A 27,199-nucleotide genomic window follows, 5' to 3' on the forward strand; every position below is an offset into this window, starting at 1 on the left:
TGTGTAAGCAAGGAGTAGGCAGATGTGAGGTCAGAAATGTAGAGTGGAGCAAGCTTGTGAAGAGAAATTTCAATTTTAAATAACACTTTTATGTTCACATACATTTTGTAGTTTATTCCTGGTGAGAAAAGAGACTTCCTCCTTAATATACAAACTAATGGGCTGAGTAAAATGAGTGGCATTTCTGTTAACTTCTTGTGTACAGAAGTGCAATCATTTTAAACAGACTGTGATACAACTAAAACATTTAGTTATGTATGGAAAAGGTCATAATCAATTTATGTTTGCAGTATTGTAGCCATGTTGGTCTCATGATATTAGAGAGACTAGTTGGTTGAGGTAATATATTATATTGGACCAACTTCTGTTGGTGAGAGAGACAGGCTTTCGAGCTACACAGCAATTTTTCAGGTCCTTCTTTATCCACCTTGTCATATTGAATGTATAGCATCCTTAAAGTACAATTCAACTACACGGATAAAAGAAGCTTTGAATTCTAGTATATCTTATTCCACAGACAAATGACAAAGCTCCCTGTTCAGAAAATGTAAAATGACTGGCCTAAACATTGTTACTTTATTATAATTATCATAAACTTAGTTGCTTTAAATGTAACTATTGTAAGCAATTTTATATTTTTGGATTTTATAAGCCCTTTCTTAGCAACAGTAATGGCTAAAATTGCATTTTTTTTAAAAAAGAAAAGTTTTTGTTATGAAGCAAAATTCTGCACAAGAGATATATTCTGGGTGAAATTCCTTGACTGCAGGATTACAGAGACCCTGGTTATGTCTTCATTAGAATATGCTAGTTTCTGTTCACCTGACTTTCAGTGTACCTAATGAGTAGCCTCAGCCTCAGCTCAGATGGTTTCCAGACATTTGAGCATTGGCTTCAGTTTGGGAGTTTTTTGAATGGTAAACCCAGCAAATTACATTACAGAAGTGACAACCTCCCTCCTTGCCCATGATTACTTTTAATCATTTCCTGGGGTGATCAGGTGGCTCAGTAGCCTTTTATTCCCCTCTTCCACTTTCAGGGAAACTAGGACACACTGTGACAGGAGAGATCAGGGATTTCCTAACATTGTATTAAAATGTTAAGAGTGACTTATATTTTATTTATAAAACAGGAATATTTGCCTAGGTTTGGTTTCAGTGCAGCAGGATCACACATCTATAGTCTTCATTTACTGGTGCTGTGTGCAGTAACCTGAGACAAAAAAGGCTGAACAGGAACAATGTTTGGATTCTTACTTGTCAGTTACCAGCAGTGGACTCAATTCAGAATAATCATTATTTCTATTTTAGTGCCCACTGGAGGACAGTTTCATTACTACTTCTTCGTCACCAGTGACTGTTCGTGTCAACAAAATACACGCTCTTCCAGTAACACAGCAGGAGTCTAAAGACCAATGCCTCTGCTTTCCAAACAAAGTATGAGAGTCGTCTTCTACACATATATCCTTTATCTTGCATGCTTTGCAGATTCTCAAACTGTTATTTAATGCACCATGCTGTTTAATTGATACAGGTGTAGAAATTCTGAATTTCTTTGGAGGTACGGAAATGGTTTATTTCTGTGGTACACCTAGCCTTTTATTTGGAGGTTAAGGTAAAATAAATGTACATTAAATTAAAAGTTAATGTTTGTTGGCTTTACAAGATTAAATGTCTTGAATTCACAAAACAAATGGACTGTTGTTGAATCATCTTCAGAAGCAGCATGAAAAATGAAACCTATTCTTACACAGTTATATTTTACCTAGATTGCTTATGTGAGAGTCCACTGTTTCCTGGACTCTTTATCTTTTCAGTGTCAGATAACAGCACCGTATCATTGTCCCAATGTTAGTTCCATATTTATCTTTACTGATTTATATTGTTAAAGTTCCTGTAGTAGAAAAAGGAAAAATATCACATATTTCTGTTATCTGAAAACTCATTTTTAAACAGGGTGAAGCAGGATTGCCAGGAGTAGCTGGTTTGCCAGGCCAGAAAGGAGATAAAGGAGAAAAGGTAAGATGCCAATCCTCTATGACACCTGCCAAGGTTTTACCTCTGTTTCTTCCTTCTTTCTGTAACAAGACAGCTTATACAGCTTTTTTTTTATAGAAATCCTCTTATACATCTATTAAATATAACAATATAAATATGAAATTAATTATATTATAATAAAACAGAACGGCACCCATCCCATGGTCCCTCAGTTTTCCTTGTGCTTTTTTCCCCTTACCACCACTGTTCTGGACACTGCAGGAAGACAGACAGGAGACCCAGAATGTGGTTTAACTAGGCCAGTGCTTTAAGGAACATCTGTGTAGCCTTTTATTTTATTTAATGTAAATTATGCTATTGTGGGTTCGTCTTTGGTGGCTTCAGTTTCAAGCTCAACAGAGTTATTTTTGTTTGTTCTAGATTTAGACCTCATAGAAACACATGAAACCACAGGCAAGTAACACATACAAGAGCAAGGTTCACTATTTTTTAGCAGTTTAATTAAAGTTGCCAACAAAGTTATAAATGTTACAACATATGCAATTCCTAAATATAATCATGTATCACTTATAACTGCATACATACATCCTTCTAAGTGGTGTTAGAGTCTGACGGCCCTGTTATGGATTGATCATCAATATGGGGATGGTCCCATAGGAAACTAAGTTTTCCTACTCTGGGCATCCTTTTTTATAATGTGATTTTTGTCTATAACCTACATTCTGCGCATGTACATGGAAGTGTCAACCCTCTTTTTTTGATTGGTAGCTGAAAGATTACATTTTAGATTATAAAATGCAAATGTAAAAGCAAATCTTGTCTCCAAGGCCTAAAATAGCTAAGCTAAAATCTTGCAGGCCTCTGCATTCTGGCTTGTGTTACTTATATTGAATACATTACTCCTCTAAATACTATTAATCTTATACTTCTATAATTCTATAAATTAACTCTACTTAATATATATATATACACAATAAATATAGATAATATAACATTAATTAATTATAACATTACACAATAAATGGATAATAAATTAAAATCATTGACTATATCTGGTAACTGTCTGGCAATAACTCATCCAGTGCAGGTCATCTTTCCTTTGTAATCCATATCACCTGGGTCACCATGCCATAGCCCTCACTCCTCACACACACCTCTGAAAGGGGAGCTGTGGCTCCTATCTCTACATTCCCTCTCTACATTGGATTCAGAGGTGTTTGATCTGTAACATTCTGATTATTGGAAGGACCCTCACTCTCTTGGCTGTTGCCACTTCCTCAGTCTTTCACCCAAGCATGATCTGCCAGGGATTGATGCCCAGACTTCATCACAGAGGGTAGGGTTGCTTTGCCTGCCCCATAATGTGTGGACACTAGCCAGAAAATTCATAAGCCCATCCTAGTCTGCTGCCTACCAGCTGTCTGTGGTGGAGCATACACCGCGGGCTGCTGCTAGGTTTTCCAGGATAGATGAAAGTCAACCATTTTGCAGCTTTCAGGTACAGAATTTAAGTTAGTCCTGGAGATTATTTTTAACCTCTCAAAACTTTTCAACCAAGTAATGCAAGTATTCTGCAAGTAGCAAATTCAGAAGTCATAGGGTATTTGCCTGAAGTTTAATACATTTAGATATAATTTCTCTAGCAGTGGTTTTCCACTTTCTGTTGAACTGAGAACTTTACCTTGTTTCCTATTCTGGAAACAGCTTCCACATCCTTAGCATGGTGTGTGGCTACTCAGAATCTTACTTAGGCATGTGCTGATTACAATGTATTTTGGATCAGGTGATATAAACAGCTGAATACACATCATCTGTGTGTAAAAAATTGAAGTGAATTTAGACCTCATGAAAAGTGCTAGACTGACATCCCTGGAGAATTAAGTATTTTATTATAGCAATAAGCTGCTCCAAGGTGTGCATACATAGGCTATTGGTGAATGCCTTGGGTATATTTCAGCAACAAAGACTGAGTGCCTTCAGACATCAAAGTGCTCATTGATGCACATCCTGCAGTGATTTATGGCTATTAGAGTATGGTTCATTAATTTACATAAGAACATAAGTGATCTCTCTCTCTCCTGCCATCCTTCTCCACCCTCTGACAAATAGAGGCTAGGGACACCCATCCTGGCTAATAGCCATTAATGGACTTAACCTCCACACATTTATCTAGTTCTCTTTTAAACCCTGTTATAATTCTAGCCTTTACAACCTCCTCAGATAAGGAGCTCCACAGGTTGACTGCGCACTGTGTGAAGAAGAACTTCCTTTTATTTGTTTTAAACCTGCTTCCCATTATTTTCATTTGATGGCCCCTAGTTCTTATATTATGGGAACAAGTAAATAACTTTTCCTTATTCACTTTCTCCACACCACTCATGATTTTATATACCTCTATCATATGCCCCCTTGGTCTTCTCTTTTCTAATCTGAAAAGTCCTAGCCTCTTTAATCTCTCCTCATATGGGACCTGTTCCAAATCCCTAATAATTTTAGTTGCCCTTCTCTGAACCTTTTCTAATGCTAGTATATTTTTTTTTAGATGGGGAGACCAAATCTGTACGCAGTATTCAAGGTGTAGGCATACCATGTATTTATATAAGGGCAATAAGATATTCTAACATCCTGTTTGCTTTTTTGACTGCTGCTGCACACTGCGTGGACGTCTTCAGAGAACTATCCACGATGACTCCAAGATCTCTTTCCTGATTCGTTGTAGCTAAATTAGCCCCCATCATATTGTATGTGTAGTTGGGGTTATTTTTTACCATGTGCATTACTTGATATTTATCCAAATTAAATTTCATTTGTCATTTTATTGCCCAATCACTTAGTTTTGTGAGATCTTTTTGAAGTTCTTCACAGTCTGCTTTTGTCTTACTATCTTGAGCAGGTTAGTACTGTCTGCAAACTTAGCCACCTCACTGTTTACCCCTTTCTCCAGATCATTTATGAATAAGTTGAATAGGATTGGTCCTAGGACTGACACTTGGGGAACACCACTAGTTACCCCTCTCCGTTCTGAAAATTTACCATTTATTCCTACCCTTTATTCCCTGTCTTTTAACCAGTTTTCAATCCATGAAAGGATCTTCCCTCTTATCCCATAACAACTTAATTTACATAAGAGCCTTTAGTGAGGGACCTTGTCAAAGGCTTTCTGGAAATCTAAGTACACTATATCCACTGGATCCCCCTTGTCCACATGTTTGTTGACCCCTTCAAAGAACTCTAATATATTATGATTTCCCTTTACATTAACCATGTTCACTTTTGCCCAACAATTTATGTTCTTCTATGTGTCTGACAATTTTATTCTTTACGATTGTTTCAACTAATTTGCCCGGTACTGACATTAGACTTACCAGTCTGTAATTGCCGGGGTCACCTCTACAGCCCTTTTAAAATATTGGCGTTACATTAGCTATCTTCCAGTCATTGGGTACAGAAGCCGATTTAAAGGACAGGTTACAAACCATAGTTAATAGTTCAGCAATTTCACATTTAAGTTCTTTCAGAACTCTTGGGTGAATGCCATCTGGTCCCGGTGACTTGTCACTGTTACATTTAACAATTAATTCCAAAACTTCCTCTAATGACACTTCAGTCTGTGGCAATTTCTCAGATTTGTCACCTACAAAGGATGGCTCAGGTTTGGGAATCTCATTTTAATTAAAAGGAAAAAAGTGTCTTTCCACTAGGAAAAATACATAGAAGCAGGATAAGAGAAATTACTAAAGAAAAGGACTCCTAGAAGACAGGAGGAGTAGTTTAAAATGGCCCTTTTCTTTCTCCACCTGCTCTCCCTGCCTTCCTCCCCTTCTTTTTCCCTTCCTCTCTTACTAAATTCCTAATAAACAGAATTGGCAGCCTTAAATCACCTCCCAATTTAGACACTTCAAGCCTTGTGATGCTAGAGAAGTAACTGGGCAATGTTTAAGGTGAAGTTTAATTTTAGGGACATGAAGTGGATTGAGGCTCCCAATTAAATTTCTTAGGAATTTGGGACAGGGGCAAGAGGAGGCAAACACAGGAGATCAAAGGTGAGGCAGAGATGTTAAAAACTTTTGTTGCTTTTGTAGCTAATACCCATAAATGGTGGTAGAGAAACAGAGCATAACAAAGAAAAAAATCTTTCTTCTTACATACTTTTTCTTTTACTCATAACATAATGGTGAGAAATAGTCTCTTTCCTTTGATGAGGTCTCAGCTGTGCACCATTAAAAGTGGATGCATCATGAAAAAGATTTAACCAGCCATTAGAACTTGGCTGGAGAAAACTGGAATTCTCAACCATTATGATCTGATGTTCTCATCTAATTATCCACAAAACACACACAGCTCTGGCAATAGCATCATTGCAAACTTCTCTGCATTACTCCGCCAGTGTGCCTCTCTTCTCCTCTGGGAATGGGGGAGAGAATGGGACATGCTTAGAGGAGGGTGATATTAATTAATTCAGCATGTGGATTTAGTTCCTGTCTTTTGTCCTGAGTTTGACCACAAGGGTACTACTTAGTGTAGTTATGATTGTTGTGTTTTTTGTGATGTGGAGGTCTGTCCATTGGGCACTGGACTGAGGTCACAAACTCATTGAATGTAATAGGCACCAGATTCTAGCCATATTTAGACAAATCTTACCCTGTTTGGATTCAAACCAATGACCCAGAATTTTTTGTTCTCTTCAGTTAGGACCACCAAAATATATATTTGGTTCACTGTGTCTAACCTGCAGTGTTAAGTCTCCAGACATTTACATTTTTCATCTGTTTTAAGCAGTAGCCTTAAAGTTTTCAGTCTGCCTGAAAAAGGAAAGAAAATTCTTCATGTAAAAAACCATAGTCACATACATACAGACATGCTGGTTGATAGCAGCAGTTGAACTTGGGAACTTCAGAACTGAAAAGAGGCCTTTCTGCTTGAGCTGAGAGCTCCCTTGGCAGTGTGAAAGTGGTAAGTTCTAGTTACTCGGGCAATCCATTACAGGGAGACATTGTTGCATTTTCTAGACCAGTGTATTGCAGTTACAAAATGTCAGGTTCTCAAAGCACATTTCCCTTTTTCAATATTTTGCTCCCATGTATGCACATGCACGTCATGTGTCAGCATATACCCACTAACTCTAGAGAACATTATGTGGTCTCTGTCAGGCTCTTCTTTTAGCCTAAGCTCCCCTGACTCCTGCTACCGCTTTTATATTTATCTAAAACCCTCAGGATGATTCCCTTCATATCTGGTGTTCATTGCACTAATTAGTGGTGGGCAACTCTCAAAAGCTTGGAGACTTAATTTAGATATAGACCCAGAAGTTTGGACTCCTGTTAGAAATGTCAGTTTCTTGGGTGTGCAAAATTAGATTAGATTTCTTATGGGAACAACTTTCTTTTGAACTTTCTAGTATTTCTTTCTTCTAATTAGACCACAAATTCAGTTAGAATGGCTTTTAAGGTAGCTAGATATTTCTGTTTCTGGTGCCAGGTGGAACACAGATGTGTAAAGGTGCATATGTGAAAACTTAATCAAACCTAAAAAAAAAAAAAGCTGCATTTAGGTTGGGTTTGAGTAATGAGAAAGGTTCATGGAAGAGTAAATTTTCATTTTATCTGGACCAGTATGTCCATTTCTGAGGACAAATGCAGAAATGTAATACAACAATTAAGAATATTAATGTGCATTAGGCCAAATTATGTCCACATTTCCACCCATTCACTGCATTTGCATGTATCTTGCTAACGAAACCATGGCCTAATGTGTGACATAATCAGTTGGTGCTTTCCTTCTCATATCAGATTCAGTTCTTGAAACTGTCTTGTTGTTCTTTTTAACATATTTTGCTTTAGGTCAGTTTTGTTGTATGTGATCCTACAATTGTAATGCATGATAAAAGAAACAAGGTACCATCTTTTGTGTTCAGTACTAGCATATAACTTTACAGTAGGTGCACCACATAATGGCTGCATGACATGAAGATTAAAAGGTCAATTTCCTTTGAGGCATTTTGGATAGTAAATGTAATGAGATTGTCATAAACAGATAAGTAAGAGTTAATAGAACAGAAGTACTTCATATCTCTTTTGCCTGTAAAGGGTTAACAAGATCAGTGAGCCTGGTTGTCACCTGACCAGAGGACCAATCAGGGGACAGGATACTTTCAAATCTTGAGGGAGGGAAGTTTTTGTGTGTGCTGTTAGTGTTTGGTTTTTGTTCTCTCTGGGTTCTGAGAGTGACCAGACGTGCAACCAGGTTTCTCTCCAATCTCTTTGATACAGTCTCTTATATGTCCAGAATGGTGAGTACTAGGTAGATAAGGTGAGTTAAGCTTATGTTTGTTTTCTTTATTTGCAAATGTGTATTTGGCTGGGAGGAGTTCAAATGTGTATTTGGCTGGAAGGAGTTCAAATTTGTATTTTGCTGAAAGGATTTTAATTTGTACTTGTATACTTAGGCTGGGAGGGTATTCCCAGTGTCTATAGCTGAAAGACCCTGTATCTATTCCATTTTAAATTTACAAAGATAATTTTTACTGTTCTTCTCTCTTTAATTAAAAGTTACTTGTTTAAGAACTTGATTGTTTTTTTTATTCTGGTGTGAGACCTCAGGGAACAGGGTCTGGATTCACCAGAGAATCGGTGGGGAGAAAGGAGGGAAGGGGGAGAGAGAGGCTAATTTCTCTCTGTGTTAGGATTACTGTCTCTCTCAGGGAGAGTCTGGGAGGGGGAGAGAAAGGAGGGGGGAAGGTGCATTTTCCTCTCTGTTTAAGATTCAAGGAGTAACCCAGGGAGGGGAAGCCTGGGAGAGGCAACGGTGGGGGAAAGGGTTTACTTTCCTTGTGGTAAGATCCAGATGGTCTGGGTCTTGGGGGTCCCCGGGCAAGGTCTTGGGGGGACCAGAGTGTACCAGGCACTGGAATTCCTGGTGGCAGCGCTACAAGTACTAAGCTGGTAATTGAGATTGGAGGAATTCATGCTGGTACCCCATCTTTTGGACGCTAAGGTTCAGAGTGGGGAATTATACCATGACAGAGATGATCAAAAAACAATGCGGGTAGTGTCAGATGTGCAAAATTGCTTCCACTTCAGACTGGGAAATGGTTAGCATCATAAGAAGGGAATATGTTGCTGTCCACACAATCATTATTTAAAACTTGGTTTTGCTTTAGGAGAAATCTTGAAAGAAAATTGAGAGGAACTTTTTATTATGTTGATCTGGTAAACTTCCACCCTATCTGCTTATGACTTGACAGAAGTGAGCATTGTCAAAAATGTAGCAACTCTCCTATTATCTGTAACATATATCAAGACTCTGAAGTGTCTGCTATTTATTAAATATTTTACTCAGTAAATACCTTGAGTTCTGTTGAAAAGAATTGTCATTATGTTGCCATTCATAGTGAATATTAATGATAGGTTTAAATACATTTTTTAATGACAGGTCATTGAGCTATTTCAAAATTTAATTATACTGAATGGATTTCATGACCCATAACATTGACAAGATCTTTTCTATGTTCAGTTTATGAAACTGTTACCATCTTTAGCGCATTTAAGTATCATTGCTCAGTGGTTGGATGCATGAGCTGACAATTTATTTCCCTCTGGTTGTTTTAGCATTCCTTCAAGGTCTGCATTGCTAGCTTTGTATGGCGAAAATCAGGGTGTTATCATCTTGTACAAATCTGAGACAAATGGTCCTCTACTCTCTTGCAGCAATGAACATCTTTTCACCCATTTCTCCTTCTTTCCCTGTATTCCTCCTTCTCTAGAGATCCCATTGCATAATAGCCCATCTTTTTGTCTAAGTTCACTCTGGAACCATTACACTGCTCTACAGCCAAAATGCTTCTGAAATAAATGTAGTCCCACTTTACTAATTCTGGGTCACTGAGAACGAAAATGATGCTTAAAATTGTTGATTGGCTCTAGTTTCCAAGATATGCTATTGGGTCAGTATATACGACCCTTGACTTGGGAATGGCGGAGGATAAGTGAGTTATAAAGGGAAGGGATCTCAATTAAACCAGAAATGACTAAATACATTCTTTGACTGGATCTATGAATAAATCTATGACTAGGTTTGGACAGTACTTGCTTTTTAGGCAAAACAATGAATGATGCAATCTGAAGCTGGTATTGCATCATACATGATATGAATTGCATCATGTTATTCCTAAAAGTCATGGATGATGCAATCATAACGAAGCTTACATCACTCTGCTGAAGAAATTGCCCTATATCAGCTCTAGAAATCATACAGTGTCATGCTCTCTTCTTTGTCAGTGTTTGATTTTGCAAAGGGACACATTTCTGTTTAGCCAAAGTGAGCAGAGATGCCTCGTACTTGTGTGAAGAGTGCAGATAACTTCTGCTATGTTTGTTGTGAAGTGACTTTTGCATCACAAAAGCGCAGTATAAGCACTAGGGGTTAAGAAAGCCTATCACCTTTCTTTTGGCTGCAAAATTGGAGATCGGGACAAGAGGTGGGCCCCACACATATGCTGCAACACTTGTGCAACAAATCTTCACCAGTGGTTGAACAGGAAAAGGAAATCTATGCCTTTTGCAATGCCAATGATTTGGAGAGAACCAACAGATCATACCAGCAATTGTTACTCCTGCATGGTGCCTCCAGTTGGGAAAGGTGTGTCAAAGAAGAAAAGTGACTGTGCATTATCCAAACATTCCATCAGCTATACGCCCAGTACCCCACGGAGAAGGACTGCCGGTTCCTGATGCACCTGAATCATTCTCACTTGAGTGAGACAAGGAAGAGGATGAAACTTCTGGTCCTGAACCATCAATGTCACAGGACCCACATTTTCTCCCATCCTCCTCCTCTGAAGCACACCTCATAACACAAGGTGAAGTGAATGACCTTGTCAGGGGTTTGGAACTACCCAAGAGTAAGGCAGAGCTGTTGAGCTCCAGACTACAACAGTGGAATCTCCTGGCAGGCTATCAGGGCAAATGGAGCCCATCAATGCTGCAGACTATTGCTGACAGTGACAAGAGATGCTCCATTTAATGAATACAAGAGATGAGCCAAGAAGCGCCGAGTAGACACTGAATAGGACTAAACTATGTACATAATAGTTTTTTGCCTATTGTTTCATATAAATTTCATTTATATACCCTTTTGCTGATTTTTAAAGTGTTACATAAACGGACAGGTGAAATATTATCATGTAAAGCAACCATAAACACATGAAAAGACCTAGGTTTACAATTTATGATTAAAACTCTACTATCTACACAGTATACATAGACATAAAATGTAATAACTTAAATATCTTAGAAACAGTAGCCAATCAGTTGTTTTAATTGTCATATTTGAATTCAGCACATCAAAATACATAATAAATATCACCATTTTATCTCTGAAGCAGATGACTTCTCAAAAATTGTAGACCAGTATTATCAGTACCATTCCAGAACTGTCCAGAGTTTTTTTTTAATTAGTAGTGCAAGGTTCTCTACTCTCACAAGGCTAAGGCTCTTGGTGTAACACTCCGTCTGCAGGACCATAGGACTGAGCAGTTTTGAATGACAGTGGGAAATATTGTATTGTACCCTTTATCCCCTTCAAACTGACCCTGTGTTCAAGGTTTGAGATGTATCCATAAACCTGAAGGACTATGTTTGTACTAAGGGAAAGTCTGTGAGGCCTTCTCAAATATCTTCACCTTCTCTTTTTAAATAATTAGAGTAATTGGAGCAGGGCAATGGGACCCTGGTCTTCCACTTCCCCAGTGGATGCCCCAACCACCAGCTACAGAGTCATTTTCTCTCTTTCTCTCTCAGGTCCAGTGCCTCTTGAAGTATTTATCCAAAGTGGAACAACTTCAATATGAGAGATTGAGGGAGTCCCACATCAGACTATCCCATAACTCAGTGATCCGAGCACCCTGCTGAGAGGTGGGAGACCCCTGTTCAAATCCTTTCTCCACTCAAATTAGAGGGGGTCAATGAACCTAGGTCTCCCACATTCCAAGTGGGTGCTCTAACTACTGAGTTAAAGGTTATAAGGTGGGTGGCGGCACCACCACTATCTCCAGCCACTGTTTTATGTGGAGAGAGGCAGGTGCCTAACTCTTTCTCATAAGAAATTATGTAGGCACCTAAGCCACTTGACTCCAGGAGTGGGTTCCTGGTTGTGGATTGCTAGCAGAGATAGGTGCTTCTCTGAAACCCAGATGTAGACATCTAAGTCCCTAAGGGGTGGGGGGATTAGGACACACCCCTCTCCTCAGCATCTTCCATTGGCTATTTTAGGCAGCTCTCCACCTAACTTGCTGGCTTTTCTGAATCACATTATTAGGTGCCTACCTATAAGTCCCTTTGTGGATCTGGGCCTTAGTGGCCTGGGATTAGTGTGTCCCCTTCCTGCTACCTATCCAAGAGTCAGTTGTGTCCTGGCCTCTCTCCAATACCTTTGGTGTGTATTGGTGATTGTCCATTCCTGATGGTCCCTTCAATAAGATAAAAAGTAGGGGAAGAGGCAACCGGAAACCACGCCCCCTCTCAAGTATCAGAGGAAAAGGCTGCCTGTCTCCAGGAGAGGTGCAAGGTCACCTGAGCCTAACCCTCAAGGTGTTTTATCTTCTCTCAACTCAAAACATCAAGGATTTCACAGTAATTGAAAGAAGAGGCTGGTAATAGAAAGGACCACAATGCAAGGGAGAGAGATGGGATTCCTGTGGTTGTCAGAATGTATTCAACTATGGTATAACTTCCAAACAACACAAATAGATGGGTTTGCTTCCAATCTTTGTAAATAAAATATTTGGATTCAGTTCACCATAACCTGCAGGCTCACACAGCTCAGGTTTTGAACTCAGATTTTCTTCTACAACTAGACCACTAATCTTGTCAGATTATATTAATCAGTTATATTTCATAGTGCATGAACATTTGTTACAGTGCAGTGTAGTTACACTGTAATTACAGTATGGTTCTAATTTTTGATATCTTTAATCACCAGTAATCTTTATAATCAGATTCTTAACTCAAGTGCCCAACTCCCTTTTGTGCCTTTGAAAATATTCCCCATATTACTTATTATTAGCCTTGTAGTTTCATACTTAACAAATGTGGTTTTTTTAGAATCCTGCCATTAAATCCAAGTTTCTTTAACCCTGAGCCAACAAATGATGGGTGTCTAGTGAAATCAGTCTGTTTTGTCTGAGTATTTTGGAAAGCTCAAAATTGCCTGATTAAAAATTGCTGCTGATAGTTTCTCTCTAAGTCATTGATTTTAATTCTGTTCTATTATTGCACTCATTTGTTGTTAATTTATTTGTTTATATTTATAAAGCACACATTCAGTATTCAGTGTATTGCTGGCATGCACTGGGACAAGGAACATTGGTCTAGAAGATGGAGCATAGGGCTGGGAATCAGTGAACCTGTTTTTTCCTCATCTCTGCCACTGATTCTGTGCCTCAGTCACCCCATCTGTAATTTTGAGATAGTGATGCATGCTCACCTTTTGTAAACTGCTTTGAGGCCTATGAATGAAAAGCAAAGCATGGTGATTGTAATAGAATAACAGCAGATAAAATAATAATGTACATAGAATCATAGAATATCAGGGTTGGCAGAGACCTCAGGAGGTCATCTAGTCCAACCCCCTGCTCAAAGGAGGACCACCGCCAGCTAAATCATCCCAGCCAGGGCTTTGTCAAGCTGGGCCTTAAAAACGTCTAAGGATAGAGATTCCACCACCTTCCAGTGCTTCATCACCCTTCTGGTGAAATAATTTTTCCTAATATCCAACTGAGACCTCTCCCACTGCAATTTGAGACCATTGCTCCTTGTTCTGTCATCTGTCACTACTCAGAACAGCCTAGCTCCATCTTCCTTGGAACCTCCCTTCAGTAGTTGAAGGCTGCTATCAAATCCCCACCCATTCTTCTCTTCTGCAGACTACATAAGCCCAGTTCCCTCAGCCTCCACTTGTGCGCCAGCCCCCCAATCATTTTTGTTGCCCTCCGCTGGACTATCTCCAGTTTGTCCACATCCTTTCTGTAGTGGGGTGCCCGAAGCTGGATGCAATACTCCAGATGTGGTCTCACCAGTAGATTCACCTTACCAAATAGAGGGGAATAATCACTTCCCTCAATCTGCTGGCAGTGCTCCTACTAATGCAGCCCAATATGCAATTAGCCTTCTTGGCAATAAGGGAACACTGTTGACTTATATCCAGCTTCTCATCCACTTTAATCCCAGGTCCTTTTCTGCAGAACTACTGCTTAATTAGTCAGTCCCCAGCCTGTAGCAGTGCATGAGGTTTTTCTATCCTAAATGTAGAACTCTGCACTTGCCGTTGTTGAACTTCATCAGATTTCTTTTGGCCCAATCCTCCCATTTGTCTAGGTCACTCTGGGCCCTATCCCTACCCTCCAGTGTAGCTACCTCTCCCCCCCAGTTTAGTGTCATCCGTGAACTTGCTGAGTGTGCAATCCATCCCATCATCCAGATCATTAATGAAGATGTTAAACAAAACTGGCCTCAGGACTGACCCATCGGGCACTCTGCTAGGTACCGGCTGCCAACTAGACATTGAGATGTTGATCAATACCTGTTGACCCTGATGATCTAGCCAGCTTTCTATCCACCTTCCTATCCATTCGTCCATTCATACCCCTACTGATTCTTTTTTCTGCTATTTAGTCTCTCCTGATATCTGTACGAAAGCTCAGTCATTCTTGTATAGGGAGTATAACAAAGTATAATCTGTACGCTTTGCACTCTGATTATTAAAATCACAGTTATATGATACAGGAATAAACTCATAATCCAATTTGCTATGGAATATAGTTGTCTTAAGGTCTTTAGGAGGAAAATCTATCTACTGTTCTGAAACAGCTGTGTAAATTTACCATGGTTGACTAGTTAGTAAGTCACTCACACTTAGAGCTTTTTTTTTACATAAGTAGTATATAGAACTATGAATTTATAGCATATAATATGTAAAAATATTCTGCTGAATATAAAATGGTTCTGGTCTCTCTTAGCTGAAAGTGGCACAGGAAGCAAAGTATGATGTGGGTGATTAGGCAAGGAAACAAGAGTCATTCCTGCTGTTCACCCTCTCATAGTGCCAGTGGCTGTTTGTCATTCACATACTGAAGATTTTATTCTGCTGTTGGGATTGAACTAACTTAACATAACTTATTCAAGGCAATTTCAATATAAAAAAAATGAAAAAAACTAATCATTGCTTCAATTCACTGGATTTGAATTTTTGCATGGAATGTAGCTGAATACACATGTGTAACTCATTTTGCTTGATTTGCTGATCCCACTCACATGCCATTAAGTAAGAGTTGCTAGCTGGCTTGTGCAGGTGCAGTCATTTCTGTGGGTTTCTGTGAATGGATGCTGTGGCAAGAGAGGAAGAGACAAAGACAAGGGCAAGGGTTATAGGCAACCAAGTAGGTTCACATCAAAGTTCAGGTAGTAGTCACCTGGAGAAATCTCCTGCTTTTAGAAACTGATAACCAGAAGACATGACCTAAACTTTTTTTCTTTTCTTTCCTTGGTGTCTAATTCTGTAACCTTTTTCTTCCACTGAGTAGCACTTATGTGAGTAATGCCATTGAAATCAGTGGGATTACTGTCATATGGGCTATTGACTGAAAAGGGGCTGTGGAATTGAGCTGTTGATTGCTAGGAAAAATGTTTCTCTTTTAGATAAGAGCAGAAAAACTTTTCATTTGTGATTATTAGAGTATCTAATATTGATTCAGTGTTTTTGTTATCTTCCCTCATTTTAATTTCAAAACTTTACAGATTGTCATACTTGAAATTACTAAGGAAGTTTTAAGTGTGTGTTATTTTCTTCACTTTAAAAAAAAATCCAGATTCTCAGTTATTATAAATTGCTCTAGAAGCGTTGAAGTTAGTGAGGTATGCCCATGTAGACTAGCTGAGGATTAGTCCAGTAAATCTTTTAGCAAACCCCCAACAAATTTTATACTTGTTTTTAAGTAGGGGGAGTAGATGAATTTAACCTTAAAGGACTTGTTAGCAAGAGGTATGGATATTCCAGTTTAGTGAGAACTTCTTTTGCCCCTGACTATTAGCATCTTAAAAAAAGAAGAAATATTAGCTACAGAAATGAGCTGGTAGCAGTAGAAATATTAGCTGCATGTAGCATATATGTAGACACTGGGCTAAATCCAGCAGTGAAAGGGAGTTTTGTTTTAGGACAGTAGGATTTTGGCCCCTATATTTTTGAAACATTCTATAAAATGAGAAAACTGATGACTTACGAGGAGTGGCTGAGGAGACTGAGCTTGTTTAGTTTGCAGAAGAGAAGAGAGGGGGGATTTGATAGCAGCCTTCACCTGCCTGAAGGGGGGTTCCAAAGAGGATGGAGCTTAGCTGGGTTACCTAGGGAGGTGGTGAAATCTCCATCCTGAGAGATTTTTAAGGCCTGGCTTGACAAAGCCCTGGCTGGGATGATTTAGTTGGTGTTGGTCCTTCTTTGAGTAGGGGGTTGGATTAGATGACCTCCTGAGGTCTCTTCCAACCCTAATCTTCTATGATTCTTTGATTAAAACACACTCTTCTTTTCTCTGATATATCCTAATGAGGAGTGAAGGTATTAGGTCTGATGTTTGTATATACATAACCCTGTTACAGAAATACAAATCTTGCCCTTATGGATCTGCAATGTAGAAAAATACAAATCTCGCCTTTTTCATTATAATGCAAATTATGACAGAAGTGCCCACCCAGAGGTACAACTTTAATACCACAATGATCAGTGTTATTACAATGACTGAAATCAATGGGAGTGCTTGGGGTAGCAAAGTTAAGCATGTGTATAAAGTGTTTACTGGGCCTTAATTCTGAATTGCTTTTCTTTAAGTGAGGTTCTTAATATTATGCCATCAGGTTTTTTCCCCAAGTTTACATAGCTCATATTTTCACTAAACAGTGCTCTCACAATGAGAGCACCATTTTGTGATATCTTCTAAAGTTTGATAGAAAACAGAACTATATATACATGGGAAATAAACAATGTGTTAATAACATGTTGCCTTGGTAGCAAGGCAAACTCAGAAAACTTAGATCTCTAAATATGCAATTTATCTTTTAGGGTGAAGTGGGTGTTAAAGGAGAAAATGGTGTTTCTGGTGTTCCTGGGGAAAAGGTAAGTATGACACTACACTCCATATTCTTCATAGAGATATTATATGATATGATTGTGGAATAACTATGATTCATTTATGTAAGATAGGTCATGTAAGCTATTGAGGGTTATGATTTACTGAGTAGGATTGTCCTACTAATATGCATGTATAATTTTTGTATGTGAAGTGAGAAATATTGACTATGTATCTGTGTTTCAAATGTGTTTACACCTGGGGAACACCCACTAGACAAAAGATTCAGTCTAGATGGCTGGCTGGGAAGGGCCCATTCAAGTTAATAAACCATTAGGGAGAACAATAGGCCTTATCGAGCTTTGAGACATGCATCTGAGGAAATGGGTATTCACCCACGAAAGCTCATGCTCCAAAAACGTCTGTTCGTCTATAAGGTGCCACAGGATTCTTTGCTGCTTTTACAGATCCAGACTAACACGGCTACCCCTCTGATAATAGGCCTTATAAGAAGCTTATTTCACACTAAGGGGAAAGAGAGGGAGGCCTTCCTGAAGGATGCTATAAACAGCCTCTGAATTATGGCTGCTGTGACACTACAGGCACATGTGACCTGGTCATCTGGTGCTGGACTCCGTCTTGAGATACCAGTGTTTTTCCACTGACTGGCGTGGGAATCGAGCTTTGAGACAAAGCATATACAAAAGCTATTTAAGGCAGGGGAGTGACATCATTGTGGTTCGTCACCAACTCCCCGCCCAAGAAGATTCCTGGAAACGCATGAGGAACATAAAACTGAGCTGAGGGGAAGTGCTGGATCCAGGCTAAAGGGATTTTTATCCTATGAATGAAACCCCCTGGGGATTCCAAGCTGTAAATTAGTGCAGTTTGCTCCTTAAGAATCTGCCAGCCTGTTTATCACTCAGGGTGAGAATTTGGTAATTTAGGGGCGGAGTGGTACAATATTATGAATGGAATTGACCCTCAGGTTTAAATGACTTAAATTCAATTACTAATTGAAAAGATTGTTTATGAAAGTTAATAGGACAGTTGGGATTAAGAACTCACTAATGCAGTTCAACAATACAAATACATCTCAGTGGTTTTATCTGTAATAAGATGAGTATGAAATGTAATGAGCATTTCATGCTGGTAGTATTAGGCAGAGAACAGCGAGTAACTTCTCTAAGAATCTGACAATTCAGTTTCAGTATCACCTAAACTTCCCCATACAACTTATTGTAATTATATTTTATAATTTTTTTTACCATTTTAAAAGTAAACTTTACCCATTTGTTGAAACCCAGCAGTCTGAAATTATAAAATGAGAAGCTCTTTGCATCAGAAATAAATTGTGAAATATATTTTAAAATTAAGTTTAATTACAATTTGAATTTTGGAGCCTACTACTGATAGCTACATTTTAAAATAGAACAATATAATAGGGGACTGGATGGCTCTGAGGGTTGGTTTTGGAATAAAGAGCATCCACCATCAGGTTATCAATTTAATTCCAATGGAATCTGGAAGTGACTGAGGGCTGGTCTATACTACAGGGGAAAATCGATCTCAGATACGCAACTTCAGCTACGTGAATAACGTAGCTGAAGTCGAAGTATCTAAGATCGAATTACCATCCTCACGGCGCGGGATCGATGTCCGCGGCTCCCCATGTCGACTCCGCAACTTCGTTCAGGTTGGTGGAGTTCCGGAATCGATATAAGCGCATTCGGGGATCGATATATCTCATCTAGATGAGACACGATATATCGATCCCCGAGCAATCGATTGCTACCCGCCAATACGGCGAGTAGTGAAGACGTAGCCTGATTGTTGCTACCAGAATAGTGGTGCAGCAGTGCCACTATAGTTAAGGTTTAAGGTTGCATTACCACTGGTCTTTAAGGATTGAACTTTACACAAAGTCCTCTAAACTCAACATGCTTAGTCAGATTTTTCTGAAATTTGGTGTGCCTCAGGAGTGAGTCATTTGAGCAAGATCTAGAGATCAGGCTATTCTTACGATGTCAGTCAAAATGGTTTGTTGGTCAGTTTTTTATCGAAGGTAGTGCGTGGCACCCATTAAGTCTTTGGGGGTTCCAGTTGTGAATGGTATTTAAGAAGGTATTTGCTTCTTTGCCTGCAGAGATGTGCAGTCTGGGAGGATTTCCATGTGCATGCACCAATAAAGAAAATGATTGTCAGAGGCTTTCTATGCAACCACTTCCCATCTGTAAATTGCTAAAAATATGCAAAGTAGAAAGTCAGCAATGACACAAAATAAAAATGGAAATATCGTATGTACTTGGCTCTTTCTCTGACTTCACATTTGTCTTTTAGAAGTGTAGCTTCTTCCAAAATATTTTGTCTATGTAAATTTTTACAATTTAGATTCTTCGGGGGTAGGAGGGAATTGTAAAAGTCTTCTTGCATTAGGATAAGCTCTGTTTAATTCCCATAATAAAACACTTACTTCCTGTGGTTTCCATGATAAAAACAGGTATAAACTCAATTTTTCCAAGTAATTTGCCTAAATTATCAGAAGAAGCTGTTCCTTCCCTGACATGAATGTTGTAACTGCATTCAGTAATCTTTCTTTGGTATCCAGAGTTAATGTTGATTGTTTGGGTCCTTGCTCAGTTTACTGCAGTTTTATTGTCTCCCCAAAACTGTGGTCTGTTTGAAATATCAGAACTTTCCAGATTTCCTGAGCATTGTAGTCCTTTTTCATTTCAGAACAAGTTAGAGCTGAATTGTCAGAATATTAAATTAAAAGTGAACTAAATTTTAAATCTGAAACTGCTAGGTTAAAGCATGTCAAGAACTGTTTTAAAAAAATTAACCACCAACCTATGCAGGGTGTAAATTGTCTGAATAATGAGGTACTGTGATGCTTTGGGGGGTTCATCCAAACAATTAAGGGGTTATATCACCACCTGCCCTGTAGCCTTAGGTGCTTCTGTACTGTGCAGCTTAGATCCCTGCCCCCAGCAGTCTGCTTACAGCACAATGACTTCACCCTGGCTTCTATTAGCCTGGCTATTCTTTGTGCAGTGACACCAGTAGCCTTCCAATTTCCAGTCTCCCCAAAACCATCTTTTCCGCAGTGCTTAGTCCTTCACAAAACCTTTTTTTCAAGTTTGCTGCTTCTTTAAACAGACAGTACCTAGCACCAGCCTGTTGGTTTGGCGGAGGATTTTACTCTTCAGTTTGAAACACTGCACTGAGATGGTTATGTAATAAAACAAGATTAAGTTTATTAACAAAGAACTTGCAGTCAGCTGATACCAAGTAGAAGGAATTGGGATAGAAATGGTTACAAACAAACAAAAATAAAAAAAATATGTTTCTGTGACTAAAACCTAACTTAAGAAACTTTTGTTTGGAGTAGTTTTCTCATCACAGTTGTTCTTCCAGCATGGTTGCCCAGTCCTTAGCCAGGATACAACACAGAGCCTAAAGTACTTGGTTTCATTACCTCCTCAGGTGAAATATGCCAAAATGGCTTTCTCTCTCTGCTTCTATCCTCACAGTTTCTTTTGTCAAGGCAGGAAGCCCTCCTAGGGACTCAGTTTGCTGTGTCCACCTGGGAGTTGAGTCGATGTTAATTTTTGCAGTTTCCTCCTTGCCACTATGATAGTTAAGTGGTTATCTCCCCCACAAACTAGTCTGATGGCTTTGTTTGCCTTTTATGGAAATGTACTTCTATCTTCTTTCTTTGCTTAGTATACATTGGAGACACATTCAAGCAGGCAGAACCATGTTCCTTTGTCTAGGGCAGGGTGCCTTATGCCCTACCTTCCAAACACATTTTAAGAACATATTTCTAGCACATAGTTATAATTTACATACACCATGCAATAATATTAATGACTAGCATGTCATTCTATCATATCTTCCATGACATCTTTTAGATACAGTTTGACAACGTGAGTTGGGATACACTGAGCTGGTCAGGCCAGCTGAGACTCACTGCTAGATACGAGGGAGCCCCTCGTCCTTTGGCACAGGCATGCTCCTTGGGTTAAAGATAAATTGAGCAGATTAGTAAAAATAATTGCAAAAAACTTTTATTGCATAAAAACAATTATTGACAGTGTATATTTACATTTCAGGTGATGTTTGCTAATCACTTATTTCACTGTAGCAAACCTAAAGCGCCCAACAACCATCCAGGGCCGGCTCCAGGGGTTTTGCCGCCCCAAGCAGCCAAAAAAAAAAAAAGCCGCGTTCGCGATCTGTGGCAATTCAGCGGGAGGTCCTTCGCTCCCAGAGGAAGTGAGGGACCCTCCACCGAATTGCCGCCAAATACCTGAAAGTGCTGCCCCGCTCCCAGTTGCCTCCCGAAGCACCTGCTTGATAAGCTGGTGCCTGGAGCCGGCCCTGCAACCATCTGATGGTCAGTAATTAGTAGCAAATTATTTGAGGTCAGTATAACAGGTGAAATGGATGCTACTTAGACAGTTCGGTTTTGTTTTTTCCTACCCTCCTTTCCTACCCTCCTTCCTATGAAGAATTTGATAGTAATCACTTCTTTTGTCCGTGGTATTTTCATTCATGATAATGTATATATGCTCCATAAACTACATTTTGAAAATACTGAATTGTTGATTGTTGTAAATTTGCAATATCTGACTTTCAGATGGTTGTAAATGAACTAACTTAATTTTTATGCTAATGGATATAGGCTACATTATGGACTGACAACCTATTAGATATTTCAATGATTTTTCAAAAAGGAAGGTTTTGAGTGATATAAGCTCTCTAAAAGCAGCAAAATATGCACTATTGCAGCACATTTGGTTCTGCAAGATGGATTTACTCTTGCAATGTATTAGTAATGTAAATAGTTTAGCAAGATTAAAAGAAGCCCATGCTTATATGAATAAAAACATTCATCATTTTGCTGTCTAAACTTATGTCTGAGGTCAGATGGGAAGAAAAAGGAGCATTGCATACTCTTTATAATCTCCATTCACAGCTCAAGTACCATCCTGAGCCCAGAAGACACTACTACTCCCTTGAGACTGTGCAGATCTCATTGTTAGGATTGTTCCTCTTTTATCTATGTATGATGACTTTACAGAGCCCACAATAAGGTTACAAGAGTGGTGGAATGGTATTGGGCTCAGAAGGCCCTGCCCCTCAACAGTTGCCTGGCATTCTCCCTATGGAGGACCTGCTTAAAAGGGACTTCTGGTAGTCAGGCTGTGTGGGTGAGTAAAGGAGAGATTGGTTGTAAGAAAACAGTCAGTTAGTAGCTGCTGAAGCAGAAGTATCCACAGGGAGAGAACTAGGACTGTGAGTAAGACTTGCCTGGGATACCAGAGGCCTGCCCTGCCCACTTTCTCCCCACCTTAATGTCCAGGGAGAGCAACTGTACTCTGAGAGTGAACTGGGAAGCTTATCTCTCTAAACCCTGCCTCCCCCTCAAACTGTGGCTCTGAATTACTGAAGACTGTAGTAAGGCTTTTGATAGTGTCTTGCACGACCTTCTCATAAACAAACCAGGGAAATACAACCTAGATGGACCTACTATAAGGTAGGTGCGTAACTGGTTGGAAAATGGTTCCCAAAGATTAGTTATCAGTGGTTCACAGTCAAGCTGGAAGGGCATATCAAGTGGAGTCCCGCAGGGATCAGTTCTGGGCAGGGCCAGTGCAACCATTTAGGCGGACTAGGCGGTTGCCTAGGGTGCCGAGATTTGAGGGTGCCAAAAAGCACCCCCAAAATTTTTTTAAATGGTTGAGCAGCCACTGCTGCTGGGACAGAGAGTGAGTCTGAGCTGCCGGCAGCAGCTGGCAGTCCAGGGGGTCCCCTGGGTCAGGGCGCCGCCGTGGCGGCCGGCAGCCCAGAGGCCCCCTGGGTCAGGGCACTGCCACAGCAGCCGGCAATCCAGGGGGTCCTCTGGCCCAGGGAAACCCCGGGCTGCCGGCTGCCGTGGAGGCGCACTGACCCTGGGTCAGGGCGCCGCCGCAGCAGCCGGCAGTCCAGGGTGTCCCCTGGGTCAGGGCGCCGCCACGGGTGCCGGCAGTCCAGGGTGTCCCCTGGGTCAGGGCGCCGCCGCGGCAGCCGGCAACCCAGGGGGTCCCCTGGCCCAGGGAAACCCCGGACTGCCAGCTGCCGTGGAGGCGCACTGACCCTGGGTCAGGGCGCCGCCGCGGCTGCCGGCAGTCCAGGGTGTCCCCTGGGTCAGGGCGCCGCCGCGGCTGCCGGCAGTCCAGGGTGTCCCCTGGGTCAGGGCGCCGCCGCGGCTGCCGGCAGTCCAGGGTGTCCCCTGGGTCAGGGCGCCGCCGCGGCTGCCGGCAGTCCAGGGTGTCCCCTGGGTCAGGGCGCCGCCACGGCTGCTGGCAGTCCAGGGTGTCCGAAGGGGGTGGCAGGCAGCTCCTGTGGAGCTGCCGCAGTCGTGCCTGTGGACAGTCGGCTGCTCGCGCATCCGGTGGACCTCCCGCAGGCACCACTGCGGCAGCTCCACCGGAGCTGCGGGACCAGTGCGTGGAGCTGCGAAATTGCCGTCCGCCTAGGGCGCTCAAAAGCCTAGCGCCGGTCCTGGTTCTGGGTCTGGTTCTGTTCCGTATCTTCATCATTGATTTAGATAATGGCATAAAGAGTACACTTATAAAGTTTGTGGACAATACCAAGCTCAGAGGGATTGCAAGTGCTTTGGAGGATAGGCTTAAAATTCAAAATGATCAGGACAAAGTGGAGAAATGGTCTGAAGTAACTAGGACAAATCTAAAGTATTCCACTTAGGAAGGAACAATCAGTTGCACACATACAAAATGGGAAATGACTGCCTAGGAAGGAGTACTGCAGAAAGGGACCTGGGAATCATACTGGATCAGCAGCTAAATATGAGTCTATAGTGTAACATCCTTGCAAACAAAAAAAGCAAACATTCTGGGATGTATTAACAGGAGTGTTGTAAGCAAGACACGAGAAGTAATGATTCTGCTTTTCTCCAGGCTGATTAGGCTTCAACTGGAGCATTGTGTCCAGTTCTGGATGCGACATTTCGAGAAAGATATGGACAAATTGGAGAAAGTCCAGGGAGGAGCAAGAACAATGATTAAAGGTCTAGAAAACATGACCCATGAGGGAAGATTAGGGGACGGGGGGTTGTTTAGTCTGGAGAAGAGAAGCCTGAGGAGGGACATAAGTTTTCAAGTACATAAAACAGTGGTTCTCAAACTTTTGCACTGGTGACCTCTTTCGCATAGCAAGCCTCTGACTGCGATATCCCCTGCCCCTTATAAATTAAGGCTGTGGAATCTCAGTCATTATGGAATTTTGAAAACAGGTTAGACAAACATCTGTCACGCATGGTCTAGATCAGGGGTGGGCAAACTTTTTTTGGCCTGAGGGCCGCATCCAGTTTCAGAAATTGTATGCAGGGCTGGTTTCGGGAGGGGGTTGTGGCCTGACTCCCATCCTCTATCCGCCCCCAGAACCCCCACAACTGACTGCCCCCATTGTCCTATTCAACCACGCCTTCTCCCTGTCCCTTGACTGCCTCCAGACCCCTCGCCCCTGACTGCCCTCCACCGCCCCATCCAACCCCTCTTCTCATTCCCGATTGCCCCCCTGGAACCTCTGCCCCCATTCAACCCCCCTGTTCCCCACCCTCTGACTGCCCTGACCCCTGTCCACACCTCTGCCTCCTGACCACCACCCCAAACTCCCCTGCCCTCTATCCAACTCCCACCCCACCCCCGCTCCCTGCCCCCTTACTGCGCTGCCTGGAGCACTGGTGGCACTACAGCTGCACCGCCCAGATGGAGCCAGCCAGGCCACCGCACAGCACAGAGCAACAGATCAGGCCAGGCTCTGCAGCTGCGCTGCCCCAGGAGCTCGCAGCCCCACTGCCCAGAGCATGGCGGTGGAGCGAGCTGAGGCTCCAGGGGAGGGTGAACAGCAGCAAGGAGCTTGGGGGCTAGCCTCCCGGGGCAGGAGGGTCCCGCAGGCTGGATGTGGCCCACGGGCCGTAGTTTGCCCACTTCCGGTCTAGATAATACTTAGTCTTGCCTTGAATGCAGGGGACTGAACTAGATGACCTCTCAAGATTCCTTCCAGTCCTACAATTCTGATTCTTTTGTTTATGGTATTGAATTCTCTCTGAGCTATGGAAATGGGAATTTCTGTCTGTGCAAACTTTGGTTCTCTCAAGTCCAAGGACACTATCATGCCTCTTCAGTCTTTGTAGGGACTGATGGTTTTATTCACGTTAAATTCTGTCACACTTATAGATGTGTCAAGGTTCCATTTATATTTTATTAAGGGTTAATAAATGATTAGTAGATGGTTTAATAGTTAATATTTATAGATTCCAACAGCTCAATAGGTTGCTTATAACCATCTATAATATTTACTGTTTGTCTGTAACTTGCTTATAAACATCTATGAATTCTTTATTAACCATTTGGAAAACGTGTAAATGGAACCTTAGTATCAAATGTGACTGTGACAGTGTTTTACAGGCCTTATTAGTCTCCCGCTTGAGGCAAAGGTGCCCTGACACCGCTCTGCTCAAGGAAAATCCACTCAAACAGTGCTACTGACAAGCCTTAGTCATCCAAGGTAGGTCTATACTGGAATGAAACATGCACAGCTGGCTCAGGTCAGGTGGCTTGGGCTTCGGCTGTGTGGCTATAAAATTACAGTGTAGACATTTGGCTGTGGCTGGAGACCAGGCTGAGATCCCAAGAAAGGGGAGGGTCTCAGGGTGTTACCCGCACAAAATTCTCTTCTACTCACACCCGTCTTTACCAAGTTCCTAGGACTCAGGACATACTCTTTGCAGGTTTGCAGGACCTTTTACCAGTGAAAGAGCCTTACATACTAATATTCTTATCCTCTATTTATTAACAATTACCAAGCAGAATACATATGCTAAGCATACAATGCTATGCTCACCAATCCTGATCAGGCAGGCAGACTCTCCCTGTTGACCAGGTAAGGTCAGTCTTGTCTGGATTCTGGTTGCTGCACGTTATGGTTATGCAGGGGATTCTTTGCAGCTTTGATCTTAGGCTGTTTCTTAGAAGTGAGTTCTTCTTCCAGGTCTTTCCTTTTTTCTTTTTCTTCTGGTCCTTCAGATAGTCTCCTACTTGGACCCCGATTTATATAGTGAAACTTGAATCCTGCTTAGCCATACCTTAACCAATCATTTTTCTAAAATTTTACTAACCAATCCTAGCATGCTGTAACAAAATTCTCTAACCAATCATACGTCACCACCTTAATTAATTTGCACCTAGAAAAACTAATTTTGTAACAGACAGAAAAAATCAAAGACCCAGACAGAGATCACACAGACAAACAATAGAGAAGTGGGGACCATAAAGACAGAACAATAAAGAAATGGGGATTTCAGAACCAGAACTATTGATAAGTGATTTCTTGCCAGACAGAATGCCATCAAACAAAGTTCTTTAATCATCTTAAGATCTGTTTCTGTATCTGGTGATGGTGGGTGTTATTAGGACAGGATTGCCTTCTTAATAGCCCGATATTACAGTAGCTCCTCACTTAAAGTTGTCCTGGTTAACGTTGTTTTGTTGTTACGTTGCTGATCAATTAGGGAACATGCTTATTTAAAATTGCTCCCTTAAAATGCTCTCTTATAATGTTGTTTGGCAGCCACCTGCTTTTTTCCACTACTAGCAGGAAGAGCAGCCCGCTGGAGCTAGCTGGTGAAGGCTTGGAACCAGGGTGGACTGGCAGCCCCCTATCAGTTCCCCGTTCCCCTAAATTCCCTGTGCGGCAGCTGCCCAGCAGGCTAGCAATTGCCGGTAGTTCAGCTGTTCCTCCTCCAACTGCCATGTCCTGCTCCTGCCCTCTGCCTGGGAGCTGCTCCCGGAAGCCTCCTGCTTGCTGTGCAGGGGAAAGAGAGAGGGGGCTAATGTCAGGGTGTCCCCCTTCTTCTCCTCCTCCTGCTCCTGCACCTCACTTACCTCATCTCCATGGTGGAAGGAATGACCAGACACGACTCAGGATGGAGGGAGCTTCCTGGGAACAGCTGCTGTCTCAACTTGCTGATCTACTTAACAGGCAGTTTACTTAGAGTGAGGTCAGCGTACTTAAAGGGGCA

General features: G+C 41.3%; 1 protein-coding gene across 1 annotated transcript in view; it reads left to right on the plus strand.

Annotated features, from left to right (window-relative positions):
- The window catches only part of COL19A1 (collagen type XIX alpha 1 chain), a 237,489-nt gene that overhangs the window by 27,932 nt on the left and 182,358 nt on the right, over positions 1–27,199 (plus strand). Inside the window, exons 5-7 of the mRNA XM_030558321.1 lie at positions 1,311–1,436; positions 1,956–2,018; positions 17,103–17,156. Of these exons, the coding sequence (XP_030414181.1) occupies positions 1,311–1,436; positions 1,956–2,018; positions 17,103–17,156 (243 nt within the window). The remainder of the gene's footprint in view (positions 1–1,310; positions 1,437–1,955; positions 2,019–17,102; positions 17,157–27,199) is intronic.

The sequence above is a fragment of the Gopherus evgoodei genome, chromosome 3, assembly GCF_007399415.2.
Source record: "Gopherus evgoodei ecotype Sinaloan lineage chromosome 3, rGopEvg1_v1.p, whole genome shotgun sequence".
Classification (NCBI taxonomy): Eukaryota; Metazoa; Chordata; order Testudines; family Testudinidae; genus Gopherus; species Gopherus evgoodei.